We start from the raw sequence: 17,844 nt of genomic DNA on the forward strand, positions 1-17,844 counted from the left end.
CATGTCGTTCAAAATTGCATAAAAAATCATAGTATAGTATGTCGTTCAAAATTGCATAAAAAAGTCATAGTGCAGCATGACATAAAATATGCCATAAAAAAGTCATAGTATAGTATGTCTTTCAAAATTGCAAAAAAATGTCATAGTACAGTATGTCGTTCAAAATTACATAAAAAATCATAGTATGGCATGTCGTTCAAAATTGCATAAAAAAGTCATAGTGCAGCATGACATAAAATATGCCATAAAAAAGTCATAGTATAGTATGCCGTTCAAAATCGCATAAAAAAGTCATAGTATAGTAGTATGTCTTTCAAAATTGCATAAAAACACAATAGTATAGCACTTCAGCCGTTAATCACTGTCACCTGAGGGGCTGGTGCGACATGGGCCTCAAAGAAGCATCTGTCCTAAATTTAGAACTCTGTAAACATGAGCCTTAATTTTACTGTAAACTATGTCACCATTAATACATTATTTAATGGCGGAAAATCTCATGTGGGAAACATGTTTATTAAGACAAAGCTTTCAATTCTGCGTACATTTTTACAACATAAAAGCAAAACCCAGTGTCTGATGGAGCCATGAAATTATATTCATATTTTATTACAATATTAGAATTTGTACATATTGTCTTCTCCATCCACATTTCATTTATAAATTTATTACATAAATATACTCCAAAAAGTAGAATAACAAAAGACAAATTTAATATAAAACAAATTCAGAAACAAAAGTAATACCTGACTCTGGGACAGAAGCTCAAGGAATGTTCTTTTTATATAACAAAGGTCACACAACATGGCAGAGACATCTAATTTCCAAAATAACGTCTGGAACATAGAAACAATTAGCAAGAAAATCAAGTTCATCCAATAATTTTGTTCATTACTCTTGGCTTTGATAAGTCATATTCCTTATGTCAGTACAAAACAAAATTCACACTTTGAAAAGGAAAATCATAAAATTAAGTTTGTCATTGTTGGCTTTGGTTACAAGATAAACGTTAAGGTTAACACATCCAACATGTGGGTTCCCTTGAACCAAGGACATAATTATAACCAACCAAAACATTAAAAATAAAATCCACCTCTTGTCAACATATTTCCCCCAAACAATTAAGTAGCTACATATTTTCATTGCCCATAAATACCTTTACGATCACTAAACTGATCTGCAATCTGAGAAACCTTCACACAACACATGCAAAAATAAATACACTGCATGGCCTTTGATGTGACCCTTCCCTCGGACACTCACCTCATGCAAATCAAGGGTCTTGTCTTATCAAAGTCCGAAACATCTCTAACATGTAACAGGTGTCACCAGCTCTCACATGAGAACTGTTGGTGTTTTTTTCATGAGATAAACTGACTTTGGGGGGATTCTCCAAATAATAACGACTCCTTTGTTATGTAAAAAGTTGGATTATTTTAAATGTTGATATGGCAATAAGCACTGCAGTGAGTTAAGACTGGCCAACACTGAGCGGAACCACGAACATCCATGCTGTCAGGCAGCAGAGGTGGCAACTACTGTACGATAAACATGCAGACACTAGTAAAACAAAATTTAAATGAACCCTCGCATTAAAGGGGAACACCACATATATTCAGAATTCCCATATGTTATTTCAGTGGTCTAGGAAAGTTTAATCAATATTACGTATTAAGTACGTCTAAGACTGTGATGTAATCAAGTATACAGGAGCTGCTCCACAGACATGAATAGGAGACTGATTTTGTGGACCCACTGTTTACTTCTTTATAACAAGTTCTGAAACAGAAAACGTACCCATATAGACCAAAATACCTTGTCCTGCTAACAACAACAACAACAACCATTGGGTAGACAACTGGAAACTGATTTGAGTTGCGGAGCTCCAGTAAGACTTCAAATAAAAGCCCAGTCCCAATCAAACCCCCAGTCTCTTTTACTAGCCTGTCGTGGCTACACAGTTTGACAAATAAAGGCCTGTCTCAATTAGAAGCCTGGTCTGGTTGCCATGTTTTATAAAACTTTGCGTGTATAAAACCAGGTTATTTGCTAGCTGCTGAAGCTAACGTTATTTAGCTACTTAGATCGTGCATACAAATGTAAATGTTTAAACTTTTTTCAATATGAAGATGCTACATATCCTTAGCTTTGTAAGATTCTCTACAATTCAATTGTTCAGTTCAATTTACTGAAACCAGGAGCACCAGAGAATAATTCATTCAAATGTACCGGCCTGGTAAACAAGACAAGAGTGACGCAAATAAAGTGGTAACTTCTTCATAACTGATATGTTACAGAAACCAAAATTTTAACCAAGTAATATTCACACTGGTTTCCATCAACATCGACATATCTTTGCAGTGCAGCAGTTTTGTGTGAAAGAAATTAGAAGTCTATCTCATATAGAGGCCTGTTGAGTTCTGCAATTTAATAAAATAAAATAAAAAAATAAAATAATAGCCCAGGCTACTAATTGAAGTTTTACGGTATGTGAAATCAGAAAACTTTTATATCTCTGTTGTCATTTTCAGCCATAACTGTAATGTTTAAAGATATATAGTTTGACATGTTGGTCCGGCCTATCTGACGTTTCTGCTGTGCTTATTTTATGTACTGTGTTTCTTTGCTAGCATCTTTCGTGGCACAGAAACTAAGCAATATGCTGCTGTGGACAGGGGCCACAGCAGCATATATTTTAGCCACCAAAAATATCAGTATCAGCTAAATGTATGCTAACTTTGGAATATTGTTACTGCTTTATCTTACACACTAACTGCACAGTAAGATTACTGTTCCAGACTTTACACTTGATAACATCACAAATTTGAGTTATGTGTTTGGATTCTGGACAGAGTTGTTCATGTTTACCATTTTGGACTGTCTTAGACCACAGAAATAACATGTATGATTTTAAAAATGGGTGAAGTTCCCCTTTAAGATTAAACCAAATGAACCTGCAGTAACCTCAGCTGACAGGAAATCTATATAAAACAATCATCCGTACATGAAGTCAAGCAGTGTCGTTTAAATTAAAACCAGGAACACATACAATATGATAAACAGTAGAACAAAGGTTTATGAGTGTAATATAGAAAATTAAATTATTACAGTATGCATGTTGACCTATAGAGATAATAAAAATAAACACTTGCACCAGAAAAGTGTGCTTAAAAAAATCTGAGCAGGTCACCACATGTAAACCTCATATCAGACCTCATGTAAAAAATAAAACAACCCTGTGATCATGTGGCTACATAAAGTTCAGATATTTGGAGAAATCAGATCGCTGTGATTCCACCCTTCTTACCATGACAGCTCATTCAAACACATCTGTTTTTAATCAAAGTTACAACAGAACAGAAGACAGTAAAGTGGAGGGTCGAGTGTGTCGCAGCAGTGGCGCCATAATGTCAGAGAGGATAAAGGGAAGCTGCAAATGCCAGAACATCTTATCACCTCCGCGCAGGTCCCTGATCCAAGTGTAACGTGCTGTTGATGAGGTTGAGCGGTGGTTGGGTGGACACGTCAGGATGCCAATGTTCTAGAGAGGAGTAAAGGTTTTCTAGGTGGTTTTTCTTTATTTGAATTTTGTTTATCCCCGTTACAGAGATGCATGTACACGGTGCTGTCCTGTGTTAATAGCCGTCTTTCTGAGTGTGCATTTGATCCTGGATCCTCTGCAGCATCTCCTGCATCCGCCGCAACTGTGGGGAGAGATGAGATGAGTGTTAGTACCAGAGTTTACATGTCTACTGTTGCAATCATGGTGATGCAGCTGCTTTATACAAGCTGATTATTTACACATGACTGCACATACAACGAATTGATAACACTCGGGGATCAGTGAGTTTCTTTCTAGATCACGTGACCTGTGCTGAACAACTGCAGGGAACTGCTATCTGCATATAATGTAAGAGGATAAACGCAACAGACTCACATGTGAGAAGCTGGACACATGAAATATTTTGCTTTTTTTGCTTGAATAACAACAAACAGTTTCCTATGAATCAATTAAATGACTGATCATCGCAGCTCTATCATCATGTTTCACCACATTTTAATGTTGGTTACACTAGAATGTGGAGGCCCATGCACACCTTCAATAACTTATAGACAGGTGTGCATGAGGAAAATGTCCATAGGTAAGAGAAGAGAATTCCTGCACACTGTCCTATTACTTGCAATGATGTTTATTTCAATACTCATGCTCCTTTGACCTTCTTCAGGTCACTTCACCTGACGGAGCTCTAATGACTGAAACTAGTATTTCAATAAACTTTATTGCAAGTTGGGGGAGAGGGGGGTTAAAAATGGACAACAGGCAAGTTGTTGTATTTTGGTATTCCACTCTGAATGTATTAAAGTTGTTATGCTGTTGAAAACAAGCAAAAAAAAAAATGCAAGTAACAGGAGTGTGTGTGGGAATTCTCTTCTCTTACCAAAGATGGTTAAACAAAAACAAAAATAAAACCAACTGAGGAGAAATGATGTCTTTATTTAGTGAACTAAATAGATTTACTGGAGAAGGGGAAAGAAACGGGGAGGATAACGTCTTATTATTATTATTATTATTATTATTATTATCATTCACCATGAACAGATGATAAGTGATTATAATGAACACCATGTACAGTTATGTATGTCTGCTCAGTGACTGGACTGTGAAGAATTTAAATATTAGCAGCCTAAAAGGAATTATATTTACTCTAACAATGCCAGAAAACAATTTATATTATATTTCATGCTAATTTGATTTAGCCCTTGAATACAATTGCAGGGGAATTAAAATCATTGTTGAGTTCTAACATTATTAATACTTTGTGTAGGTGATTGCACCACACTCACAGTGTAAAACCTGCCATGGAGCAGGTTTTTACCAACGCAGGGTTAAAAGCAGCGACTGAAGTGGGATTATGAAACATTTTCCTGCCCACAGTTCAAAGGTCCAAAGGACTTGTGAGGAGAGGGAATCAGGGTTTGAATGCAGAATCACACAAATTCATGTTTTTGAGGCTACTCATCGTCAGCTTCAGAAAACATGTGCTTCAAAGAAAGCGTGTGGACAAACAGAATCTGTGAGCTAACGACACTCAGAGGGCTTCATCAGGCATTTCTCTGAGATGTAAATGTGTCTCTGCGTTGGGCTGAGGGTCTGAGTGCTCATGGTGGGCAGGAGTGTGTTCGGACTCGTGATCGTGTTGGTGGTGCGAGTCCGGCGGTTGGTCGACGTGCCGTACCTCCTCGTCTTTCTCTCGGATGAGCTTTTCTGTCTCGGCGTCTGACACTCCGGGCACGGCGGGGATGGGGAAGTCTGTGCCGCTCTCCCTGGTTAGTTTACTGCAGAGAAGTTCAACAGTTAATGTTTAAAGATTGTTTTGGGAAAAATGATCACAGTCTTTGTATCACAAAATGTGAGACTAAAATGCTTTGTGTATGCGGACCTGACATGTCACTGCTAATGGTAGAAACTGAGTGATTTAACTGCATTACACGTGGCTCTAAGGATCTGTAAAAGACCCATCACATGAAAACTTTTAGGCAGCAGACAAACATATTGTGTTTCTGTCAGACTATGGCAATATAAAACCACCCTGACATGAATGTCTTAGCTGAAACTATCAAAGCAGACACCTGGTAAAGGCCAGAGCTGCGGCTGATCTTCAGTGTTGCAAGTCAACTCATCACAATCATCATAACAAGCTCAAAAACTGTCATCTGCACCGCACAATATGTGAGGTAATGCACTGAAAAATACCTAAATTCAAAGGATTTAAACCTGAATGTCTTACTAGTGAATAAAGGGTGTGAGTGAGAGCTCTGAGGAAAAAAAAACAAAAGTTTAAATTATTTTCAACTGATTTCTCTTCAAAAATTTGTTCTTTAAATGTCTATGTTTTCTAAATTTCTTATCTCTTGACATTACATTGTCTAATAGTACTTCTACGCTTCAGGTCTACCTGCTTGCTACAGTGTTAGCATACTTGCGGTTGCGTTCCTTCACAACCATGCGGGTCATGCTCTGGATGCAGTGGGCTCTGTAGTTCTCGTAGTGAGTCTCCCGTGTCACGTCCTTCAGGTCTTGCATATGTGTGCGAACGAGCATGTTCCTCAGCTTCACGAAGTCACAGTGTGCAGAGTTCTCCACTGTACACCAGAGTGTGAGGATCAGTTTCACCAGTACATTTAGCATTTGTCAAAAAACAGCTGATTCATGAACTGAACTGAATCATGTAGGCAACGGATCAATGAGAACATACACAACTTTTACTATATGCAAGTCAATACAACATGTACGCAGCATCTTTAAAGACTTGTTTTATAGTTTTTAACTGTAGGGTAACTTATTTTCAACCTGGACCATATTTTCCAATGTTTTTGTGTTTAAGTGACTAATGGGAACAACAGTTTTTGAAGTTGGTCGAGTATTGAGTGAGAGGGCTGCAGCTGGCAGCAGAGACACAGGCTGCAATGTAATCACTCAGGGTATTTGTGAAGCATCAATGTACGCCCACTGTAAGTACTTGTTTTGCCACTGACAGGCTCAGATTGTTACTCCAAGTGTCTGACAACATTATGGAAAGGATCACTACAGAGGTCGACCTTATTGTTTAAGTGTAAGATCATTTTTGTTTAACCAGAAACAGCCCCAAAATCACTATCGCCAAACCAACCATGCCTAACCGGATGAAATAAAGGTTTATTTCAACCAAATCAGAGTTGGTGATTGTTGGAACCAAAGACTGTATATAAAGAAGGATGACACGTCTCCATTTCTGCTACCATGTTGCACTGGTGACGCCATCTCGAGCCAGAGTGCAGTTGGTTCGTTTTGTTGTTAGCTGCTACATATGATATGCTGTTAAAAGGGTAGGTGTTATAAGCTGTAGCTTTAGCCTCCACCTTTTTCGGACTGCAGACGTGCCCTGGTTATGTTAAATTACCTTACTGTAATGTTTGCACTGTACCATTTAACTATATGCCATTTTCTGTGAGAGGCTGTGGCTTTATTTACATGAATTTGTAGAATAATACATGATGTTCTTATTTCTATTTGCAGACTGAAATAAATTCTAAATTCTGATTCTAAGTAGCAATCTCTGCTGGTATTGAGTTGCCTCCGATACACCTGACTAATGGCGTGCAGCGTCACCGATAGCAAGCATACCAATTGGCACACACAACTGTCAATCATGACATAAATCTCCCCTTTTTGACATCAAATTACCTGTTATGACCAAACTTATCAACATACACAAGTGTCATATGAACAACTAAAATGACAGAAACCATTTTTGGGGGTGTTTTGGCATGACAGCTTTAGGGAGCTGGCATGTCCTCTCATACTTTGGCTGGAACTGTGAATTTTGTTTCCATCAACTCTGAATAAAGTGTGTTTTATGATGATAAAATTACTGTTTATTTAAATGGACTCTGGTGAGTTTGACAATAGTGAATTTAGGTCTGTTTCTACTTAAACAAATCTTACTCTTTACACTTACTCTCAATCAAAAGGTCTGTCTCTGTTGGGATACTTTCCATAAAGTTGTCAAAAACAAGCACTTTTAGTTGACATAAATTGACGGTGCAATATTGCCCCGAGAGATTACACTGAAGCTTGTTTGCCGGCTGCAGCAGTCTCGCTCAATACTGGACCTATTTCAAAAATAGCTGTCTCCATTAGTCATACTCAGACACAAGAACATGGGAAAATACCAAAATACCAAAGTCACTCTTTAACTCGTGATGAAGTTGGAGAACAGGCCTACCCTCTACGATGCCCCAGGGGTACAGACGGCCTCGCACCCTCTTCCCTTTGGCCTCCACCACCGTGTTGCTGCCGATCACTGCAAAGGGAATGCTTTCCTTGTTGGGAGAACAGAGAAGGACCATAAATTATAACAAGGTGTCAAAGATATGTGTTAGGGGAGAGTGTGGATGAGTTAAGGTGTGACCAGTGAGTGGTGCAGTGCAGATGTGTTAATTATGTTGCTATCTTTCCACATTTGTCTCCTCAGTGCTGTGATGCCTTTCTTTCTCATTTCTGCTTACGCTCATCTAAAGCTACCCTCCATACTTTTATGAAATGAATCATAACTTCTCATTCATTGTTCCAGTTCTCCCATTTTCATCCCCATTAGTCACGTATCTGCTGCAGTTAACGCGGTGCTCTTATCAGTGGCTACTCAAGGACAGAAGCAAAGAGATATATAATGGCACACTAACTGTGTCCTCGCTGCCAGCTTATGATGCCAGCAGAGCAAAAAATGGTTGAGTCATCAAGAGTGTGGTTAGTTTTGGACCGACTGCCAAGGCCTTGTGTTATATGGGCTGTACATTCATTTTTACATCACTACACTTTGTTAATTGGAAAATCTTCTTTCATGTGATCAGGACAAAAAAGTGTATGAAACTTTAAATTCTTCTAAAAATAATAATTAAACGTATGATATATATTTGCTATTAGTGCCGTGAATTCTTGACAATTGAATGATCCATGTGAGCATCCAGTTTTGCACATGACAACAAAAGTGTAGTGCTGCAGCCTGCAAACGCCAAACTGTAAGAAAGAAACTGGAAAGAAGGAGCAGAAAGAAAAGACACCAGGCGACTCGGCCTCTTACCTTCAGCTGAAGGTCCTGCTGCTTAAAGTCCTCATCTTCATCTGAGTCACAGTCAGGGAACTGGTATATTTTGATACCGTACTGCTCAATCTCCTCTCGGATCTGCAGCCAAACAGATGACGGAGAAATAGCATGTATGTAATCACAGTCTCATTTAGGAGCTGAAACACGTGAACATATCAACAGTTTATTGACGGAGATGAGCCTTGCCTTGATTTTCTTTTTCTTGACCTCACTGGGGGTGAGTGTGTCTGCTTTGGCCAAGATGGGGACGATGTTAACCTTCTCGTGAAGAGCTTTCATAAATTCCACGTCCAAAGGCCGGAGGCTACAAGACACAGAAAACATCCATGCACATTAAGTACACTGAGATACAATTAGGCAAAGGACGAAATAAAAAATTCACGTCAATATTTATCCTGGCAAGAATAACTGCGATTCACAATGTTATCCCGATAATCATTATAATATGCTTTAAACTCTTTGAATGGCACTAAAACATCTTGGAATCACCATAATTCATATTTCTGTTACATTGGTTAGTTTTGGTTTCACGTTGCAATTATGTAGCGCACTTATTAACTCTACATGTCATGCCTATGTCCTGTTGTCATCACCCCCGTTAGCTGTGTTTTCCAGTACTTGCAATTGATTGGTTTGTAGACTTGCTCTGCTATCCTCTGGTATCCTCTCAGAAAATTACTGAAAAGTGTCTAAATTTTTGTGAGCTTTTCTTTCCAGTTGACTCTTGATAAAACTGTCAGACCAAATGTCAATTAAACATTTGTTTTCCTTCTCTACCCACGTGACTCCTCAGCTCATTTTATTTTGCCAGTTGATTCTCTGTTTTCCTGTTCTGACAATGGCTATCAAGAGCTTCCTGGAATTGGTGTGATAGTCTTAACCATCAAAAAAACATGTCTATAACCAAATCTTTTTCTTGGACCAATCACACAATCTTAAAAAGCCAGGCTTTTCAACATGAAATGGCATTATATCTTGTGATATGAAATATGCTGATGTTTGTTTCAGATCTTTTTTGAGGTTGTTATGTATGCAGCCTGTTTGTGCAGTCTCTTTTATTGTTGGTTGCCCAGCAGCCGCAAAAGCAGCCTGTCAACCACCAGGCTGCTTTAAGAAATGGGAATTTAAGGCCGAGTCCAATGTCAGGCCATCAAAGCCCTCTTTGGTGCAGCTGAACAGGCAAGCCGGTGGCTATGAATTAAGAGGAGAGACACCACTTGGGCCCTGAGCTGCCACCATCAACAGCAGAGTTGAGGGGAGTGAAAGCAGAGGAGTCCTCTGAAGGTGTCGTGGGCCTACCATCGAAACACCAGTGAAGGAGGGTACCCACCTGATGACCACGATGATTACCCTCCTTAAGCTCCCACGCCCTCCCCAAGCATGTCTCCAACTCTAACTAAGTATGTGCAACACCAATTGACAAGTTAAACTCCATCTTGATTAAAGTTAGATACAGCTGTACATTTTTCTCCTGTTAGTTTCTTCTTCATTCCCCCCTCATCAAAATGAGGGAGTAGGGGGAGGCAGAGTGTACAGCCCAGTCCGCTGGGTGAGAGTTCAGTCCCCACAGACGTCTCTCCTTGGCTCTGCCTTCCCTGTGCTCCTTCTTACTTTTCTATCTACCCTTTGCTCTTTCCTACTTTTCTATCCATGTAACTCTTTGGCTCCCACTCTGACCCCAAGACGGCACTCTCACTTCCACTCATAGTTTCAAGTGTGTGCATCAGGGATTATAACATCTAGTCCTAAACTGAACTTTGATTGCTGCTGGACAAAATATTCATGACACTCAAAACTCTGCAGCTCGCCTATTAACCACAAACAAGAGGAGAGAGCACATCAGCTCAGTTTCAGATGCTCTGCACTCGATCCCGCAACACTTAGGAACTGTTTTTAGGGTCCTCCTCCTTATATACAGGACAAAACCTAAATTAGTTCAGACCAGGCTACATTGCTAACTCCCTTGTTAACTATTTGCCTTCAAGAACACTGCGATCATCTGCTGCTGGTTTATCGGAGGTTCACAGCAACAGCCAAAAGAAAATCAGGGATGTGGCTGTTGCTAGTTATGCTCCAAAGCTATTGAACACACTACCTATAGATATCAGTAAAGCCAGTACGCTAAATATTTCATAAAGAAAGCTAAAAATGTATCACTTCATCTACCAGTAAACCTGTTTTTAGCCTGACTGTAGTTGTATGTTGGCAGCCTGAAGACAGTGATTTAAATGTAAGACCTAAGACGAAGTCACTGGTCAGTCAGCTGCGGCAGAGGTTTGCTCTCCAAGTGACCTCTTGGTGTCTGATGAGTCATGTCTGAAGCTCATCACCAGAGGGAGCAGTTCCTCCATCTCTGTGACTTATAAAATGTACTGCAGCATTACTTGAGGTCTACAGCATGTTTGTTCTTTAATGAGCGCAGTGATGTGGAACGGTACATGTGCACAACTGCAGCAAAAAGCACCACATCAGCACAAACAATTGATTAGAGAGAGAGCTCTGCACTAGATGTAAATTCACCTGAAGGCAGCCGAGAACTGCTTTAACTCCGGGCAAGAGCCTCCTGTATTAACAATTTATGGGGCTGAATGTGCTGAAAGTAAATACTGGAGCGCTAGACATTTGCGATAAATCTCAATTACTCAGGTGGTTGTGTGTGTGCAGGGAAAAGCTGTGTATGAGCATGCAGAAATGTTGTGATATACTACGCCATTTAGGGAAAGTAAAGGCAGTCACAGGTTGGATGCAAATGTTAGCAGACATCACATACTGCAGGAAAAACTGGTAAATATTCTCCATAATTAGTTGTGATAAAAGAAAGAAAGAAGGTTAACTAATCCCTAAGAGAGCACTGAGAATCTGTCATACCCATGGCCAAAGGGTGAGATGAAATAGAGGCAGCAGTGTACACGGTTGTCCTGGATGTTCTTGCGGTTGAGGCCACTCTCGTCCCTGAAGTACTGCTCAAACTGCTGGTCGATGTAGTCAGCCACTGACTTCCAGCTAGAGCAGAAACACAAGGGGACATTCAGTCTCTGAGGCAACAGACGAAGTATGGCACAAGACTTTTATAGCACAGCAGAACTAAAATGAAGTTATCCAGCTGTGATCTGTGAATGGAGTCATTTTGGAGTTTCAGGAAGGAATACTTTGCCTGTTTTCAACCGGCTTTGTATCATAACAATGTGGGCAGTATGTGTAAATGAATTGTGGTAAACTTTCTCCATCTTACCAGTGCCCAGATCTCTCTGCATATCTCCCACCTCAAATGCATCATCCACCAGGTTTGAGTTGGTTATAGGGCTGTTGCTAAAACTACGGACTGTCCTTCTGTATTTTTTGTATGCTCACCACTTCAAACTATAATACTAGGCAGTGTTGATCAAATATAAACCAAGATTCTGTTACCGTATTGCCTATTTCTCACCTAAAATGTCTTCAGAAACATATTTTAGTGCATTTTAGTTTACCGGTAATATGAGAGTATGTGAACAGGAAGTGGGCACCATACTATTTTCTATATTGTAAAAACTGAGATCAAATGATAAAACTAAGCTGCGCTGATCAAATATGAACCAACATTTGGTTACTGTGTTACCCTTTTCTTGCCTCAAATATTTTCAGAGACATATTTTAACTTTTTAACTGTAATTCAAGATTGTTAGTTACCAGCTGGCCGCCATATTGTTTCCTGTGTCAAAACAGTCAAGCTTGCATTATGGGTGCGTTCTGAATCACATACTTCTTCTATTTACTTATAGTAGATGCTGCAGCTGCCCTTAAAAAGTTTGTACTGATGCATGCAGTATGCACACAATCGGGACATACTACTGTCTCATAACATTACGGCCTGAACATTGACCATCTTACGCAAATATCTGTTATCATGGAGATATAACAAGCGAGCTCACTAGAAGCAGAGGTCAACCTGGAGAGCTGGAGTGGGTCAGAGTAGCCAGAAGAGCATGCTGGCTTGCATAATGCAAAATTGGATTGGATGTAGGAGAACATCCTGGTCTTTTTGGCATACTGCATTTGACATACTATGTAATAAGACATACTAAATCATTCCCTGGCATACTATATAGTATGGTAGTATGGGGATTGGAGTGCACAGTATGTCATTTACCAGTGGGAGCGTTTATCAGTTTGGTGAAGCACCGTGCCCACACAACCCTTTTTCTCTGTCCTCTGGTCATATAGCACTTATTTCAAAAGTATTTGTGTCTTTCTACTGCATAGACAGCCTAGTTTTATGAAACAACCCTCTTTCCAGCAGTGAAACACTTCTTTAATAACAGATGTTTGACATGTACCATTCAGTGTTGTTTACAGCATCCCCAAACCCAGGGGTGTCCACGATGGTGAGCTTCAGTTTGACACCTTTCTCTTCTATATCCACTGTGTGTTTGGTGATTTCTACTGTTTGTGTGATTCGCTCTGGGGAAAGGACACAGACAGACCACTGTTCTTAAAATCAGCCGTGGCATATTGAAGGACAAATGTTTATAAAAGAAAACAGACAAACAAAACAAACTCTGAGGCGTCCTCACCTTCAGCATTGAGCAGCTTCCTATCTTTGTAAAGATCTGTGAGAAAGAGGCTGTTGACCAGGGTGGACTTTCCCAGGCCAGACTCGCCTTCAAACAAAGAGCAACAAAGATGAAAAGAGCGAGGTTTAAGACTTTATGATTGGCAGTCTCTTCAAAGTAAGAGGTGGGCTTAGGATCGAATGTCTGCTAATGTCCAAACAAGGATTTACCTGCTACCATGAGCGTGAAGTCAAATCCCTTCTTCACTGACTTGCGGTGCACCTGGTTTGGCAGTGTCGCAAAACCCACGTATTCCTTGTCCTGGTCCTAAAAGAATAAACACAAAGATTAAATAATACATCAGGGAAGCACACATTAACAAAAACTAACCAACATTGTTATCAGTCAATGTTAAAAGCACATCAACTTTCCGACAAAGGTTTGAGACCTCAATAAAGTCAACAACACAAGAGCAGTAACCATCACAAAGCCCAAATCACAACCTGTTCCACCAACCTTTTTCTGATCACACAAAGCAACATATTAGACTTTTATACATCCCATGAACTGCATTCATCAGTCTGAAGATGAACACATGACAGCACACAGCAGCATTGCCCTGACAGCAGAGCTAAACCACACAGATGGTGCTCATCCTCTCTGTTGTCCCTCCCTGTGTTACCTCATTATTGTCGTATGGGTCAAACCGACCCCAGGGACTCCTGGGCCTGGTGGGACTGACAGGGCACGGCAAGTCAAACTCCACACTTCTGCTCTGCGGTAAACTGGGCTCTGAACCTGAATCCGACTGCGCCCTTCCCGCCACGGGGGGACGCAAATATGATGGGGTGTGGGGGCGGTCTTCGCCCTCAGCTCCCCTGTCTGCTTCATGAGGCTCAGTGTCATGGGGGTGGGGGTGGTGCTTGTGGTCATGGTCATGGTGGTGGTGGTGGTGGCGGCTGTGCCCTCCTTGGTGGTGAGGGTCTTGCATAATGTTCTCCACCTCTGAGTCGTCTGAATGGCTTGAGTGCTAGAGAGGGACGCCACGGTTCAAGGGGGTGGATGAGGCGGTGCAGAGGAACGGGTGGAAAGAAAATAGAAGGCGGAGGCAAAGATGGGTAGAGGAAAGGTCAGGTGTTGATGTGGAGGGGGAAGAGATCCAGAGGGTGGAAAATGCACACATTTAGAAATGGCTGCAGTATTTTCTGGTGATGAAAACTATGCAACAGAGGCAACATGCAGGGGATAATTCAGCTGGTAATCACTTTCTATGATCATTAACAAGGACGGATTGGATGTTGGAGATGAACAATAATACCAGCCATATATCTCAGGGGATCTGTGTGTGATTTCATTACTATAAACCTAACACTGGCTGAGCTGTAATACTTGGGCAAACTTTTAGCTGTACATTCCTGGAAGTAGAGAGAGATTTTCCTACATTACGGATTATAAATTTCCTGACCACTTCATAAATTTTGCAGAGCTAATGTGAAGCAAAAGGCATCTTTGTGGTTGTTATAAGAGGTCAAGGACAACTCATGACTTTAGGGGCACATACATTTATTCTTCACTCTTGGATTGCCAGTTGCACTATCACAAAGCTAAAAACAAAGTGGGGCTTTTCTTTGTAACAGGATACACAGCAGAAATGTAGGCTGCTGTACATTCTGGACTCCAGTTACCACAAACTAAAGTCTCCCTGCTCCACAAGCACAAAGATAAATAATGTAGTGGCCCTCAGAAAGCAATGAGGCCATTTAAATCCAGCTGTAAGCCCATACTGTGACTCTGCACTCGTGTCATGTTTATGCACTATGCATTAGCTGAGGGGTAAAAGTAGTGTGATCTGCTGGGACAGGACACGTGATGATGCAACTTTTGGTCTGTATGAAAAAAACCTATTTATATTATTGCTTCTTCTTGATGCTAACCAGGCAGAGTTTTTTTTAATCTAATGTTGGTCACATTAAAAAACTTACATAAATTATTTGAGGTTAGAGAAAAATTGTGCCCAAATGTTCATTGTAATATAAAACGTGACTTTTTTGGTCCAGTAAAAAGTTAGATGATCTACTTCAAATAGGGCTGTCAAAATACCGCATTCATTTCAATTAATTAATCACTGAAAAAATAAAACGTTGTTAAAATTAACGTTGACTAATCGTGCTCTGTGGAGCCCTTTGACCTGGTGTGTCATTGAAGGCCACGGTGGCTTTGTCACATGATGGAGGCAGATGAGACGATGCTGCTTGGCCCCGTGAATGAAACATTTACATTTAAAAAACGCCCAGATGGAAGTGTTGATGGGAGCACTTGTCTCTGTGGCGTCTGAAAGCTTGAAATATCACCTCAACGCAAAGTATTTATCGGCAAACCTGGAGGCCCGAGCTAAAACAGCCTCTGATGCTGTGATACTAGCGCTAGCAGTCAGCCTCGTCAAGCCAAACTTGCCCAGGTGTTCAGACGCAAAATGAGTAAGTCTACCTGTGACCGACTTAGAAAATGGATTGAAATGGACTGCAGACTAGTTTTGGTGGTAGAAGACAGGGGACAATGGTGTCCAAAATTTTTTTAAACGCTTGACAGCCCTAACTTCAAATGTTTGAAATTTGTTTTAAACATGGCAGAGACAAGGGTAGAGCAGCACTGGAACACAACTGTTGGCGGTTTTTCTTGGTGTTTCTCACTCTGCAAGTGGAAATCCACTGCTTTGATTCCCATCATGCTGAGTTTGAAAAAATTTGCATAAAATACACCAAGCTTTGTATGTATTGTCTTGTACTCATTTCAGCCATGCTGTAAAAATCTTAATTAAAAAGCCTGTTTTGTTGAATTTGTACAGTGGAACCTCTGAGCATCACTGCCAGAAACAAAATATGAGTGTTCTGCTTTCCAGAGCTGGTGACATGAATGTGAGAGGTGTTTGGTAAATTATTTAACAAAAATAGATGTTACTAATTATATTGAGATTTTACAATGCGACGTGAAGAAAAGATGAATCCTACTTCCCATGTCTTGGCATTTTTATGCCTTAAAAGAAATTATTTGAGACATTTCCATTTGGATCAAGGCCTTATTTTTTTTTTTACATTAATGATGTCAATGCCTTCTCAGACTTTTTAAGGATCTGCTGCAACCCTGATCAGGTAAAGTTAAATGGATCAAATCAGTCAAAGACTTCCACTAGAAGGGGAATCAAATAGGAAGTTCAGGGCGGTTTGGGTGGTGTAAGTGGTACCTGTTCATCATTATGCTCCCTGCTGTGATTAGGGGAGGCAGGGCAGGAGTCCTGCTCGTCTGACGAAGAGTGAGCCTCATGGTCACTGTCCTCCATTGCAACTGGGGCTACAGTGCACTCTGCAATCTCCAACCAGAAGGGAGCACACATGTGGAGAGGTTTATGGGGGTAAAGAACAGTGAGGGTGATGTCAGGAGAGGAAGGAGCAAAGAGTTCACCATGAGGGAATTAGGTGCAGGAGGTTCAAGAGCCAGGAGCGATATGACAACAGAAGTGAAGGTGTTCAGGCAACAAAAATGAAGACAAGAGGGAGGATGAAAAAAAAAAATCAAATGATTAAATAAAGCCAATGTAACGACATCTGAAACAACAACATACCATTTACCACAGGAAATGGTATGATTGCAGAGCAGATACCAGCAAGCAGAGAGATGACTGAGCGATGCATAATGGCATTCTGAGGGCGGTTGTTTCCACAGTCTTCCAGTACAAAGCTGGTCCAATCTGGCCTCTTGCCATTACAATGCTGCCTAATGTTATTAGTTCTTGTGATATCGCTCTGCTCAGTGTTTCAGGCACCGACGAAAATGCACCGGTCCAGCTAATGTCAGCAGTGCCAGCAGATACGATTATCTGCCAGCCGCAGTTACATAATGCAAGGAGTCACTGAATGTTTGATGAACAGCAAAGTAAAATACACAGAGTCACGGTTCTGCCCAAAGATTTCATTCATGTTTACAGTAGTGATGGGCGGACTGATCCTTTTTATAGTTTCCATTTGTTCAAGTTGACACGTGTAGATGTATCAAACCTGTCAAGTTCCTCTGTGACACTCTGTTAAAGTACATGTAAGTTCGACAGCTAGTGCTGCCTGCCACACAAAACCTCTCTTCAATGCATTACCAGCCATCATGTATAACTTTACATAAAGATTAAATATCCATTTTGATTCACTGATTCAGCTTCCCACTTGTATGTGGGTCAGTACGCTTTTAAAGAAATGTCACTGACCAACTTTGAAGGGCAAGTAGCAGACATCCCAGTTATCTCCACAGCTTTGTGCTGAATGCATGTGCAGTTGGAATAATCTGAAAAATGAGTTCCTCATATTTCATGGCTCATCTGATCTATTTCCTTATACATACAACACATCATCTTTGTTGCGTCCATTTTGTTTCCACATGACAAGTTAAAGCACCAAAGTTGGAAAAAACAACTACCTAAGAAGCATGTGAATGCTCTGTGCCTTGGCTGGTGGAGGTCTCAACTCGAGTCTGATGTAATCGGTCCTCGCCTGTACAGTCAATGCCTGCACTACATTGCAACGTTATGAATTTGTTTCCACCCATCACTAGTTCAGCGTCACTTTGGATTCATCGCCATTTGCTTTATTCCCTCACACGTTAAGAGCCCCACTGTAGCGTCCTTC

At 40.6% G+C, this 17,844-nt stretch overlaps 1 protein-coding gene across 3 annotated transcripts in view; it reads right to left on the reverse strand.

The window, feature by feature from the left end:
- Positions 1-497: 497 nt before the first annotated feature.
- The window catches only part of septin4b (septin 4b), a 37,059-nt gene continuing 19,712 nt past the window's right edge, over positions 498-17,844 (reverse strand). For 2 of the 3 annotated variants that reach the window (XM_049576716.1, XM_049576715.1), the window contains exons 2-11: positions 13,405-13,501; positions 13,196-13,282; positions 12,959-13,082; positions 11,511-11,645; positions 8,829-8,946; positions 8,619-8,720; positions 7,764-7,860; positions 5,979-6,141; positions 5,235-5,334; positions 498-3,701 (exon numbers count right to left, since the gene is read on the reverse strand). In XM_049576716.1, coding sequence (XP_049432673.1) covers positions 3,633-3,701; positions 5,235-5,334; positions 5,979-6,141; positions 7,764-7,860; positions 8,619-8,720; positions 8,829-8,946; positions 11,511-11,645; positions 12,959-13,082; positions 13,196-13,282; positions 13,405-13,501 — 1,092 coding nt within the window. In that variant the 3' untranslated portion in view covers positions 498-3,632. Of the gene's footprint in view, positions 3,702-5,234; positions 5,335-5,978; positions 6,142-7,763; positions 7,861-8,618; positions 8,721-8,828; positions 8,947-11,510; positions 11,646-12,958; positions 13,083-13,195; positions 13,283-13,404; positions 13,502-13,856; positions 14,205-16,415; positions 16,538-17,844 lie in introns of those variants that run through there. The other variant, XM_049576717.1, reaches the window with a different exon arrangement.

The sequence above is a fragment of the Epinephelus fuscoguttatus genome, linkage group LG5, assembly GCF_011397635.1.
Source record: "Epinephelus fuscoguttatus linkage group LG5, E.fuscoguttatus.final_Chr_v1".
Lineage (NCBI taxonomy): Eukaryota > Metazoa > Chordata > Actinopteri > Perciformes > Serranidae > Epinephelus > Epinephelus fuscoguttatus.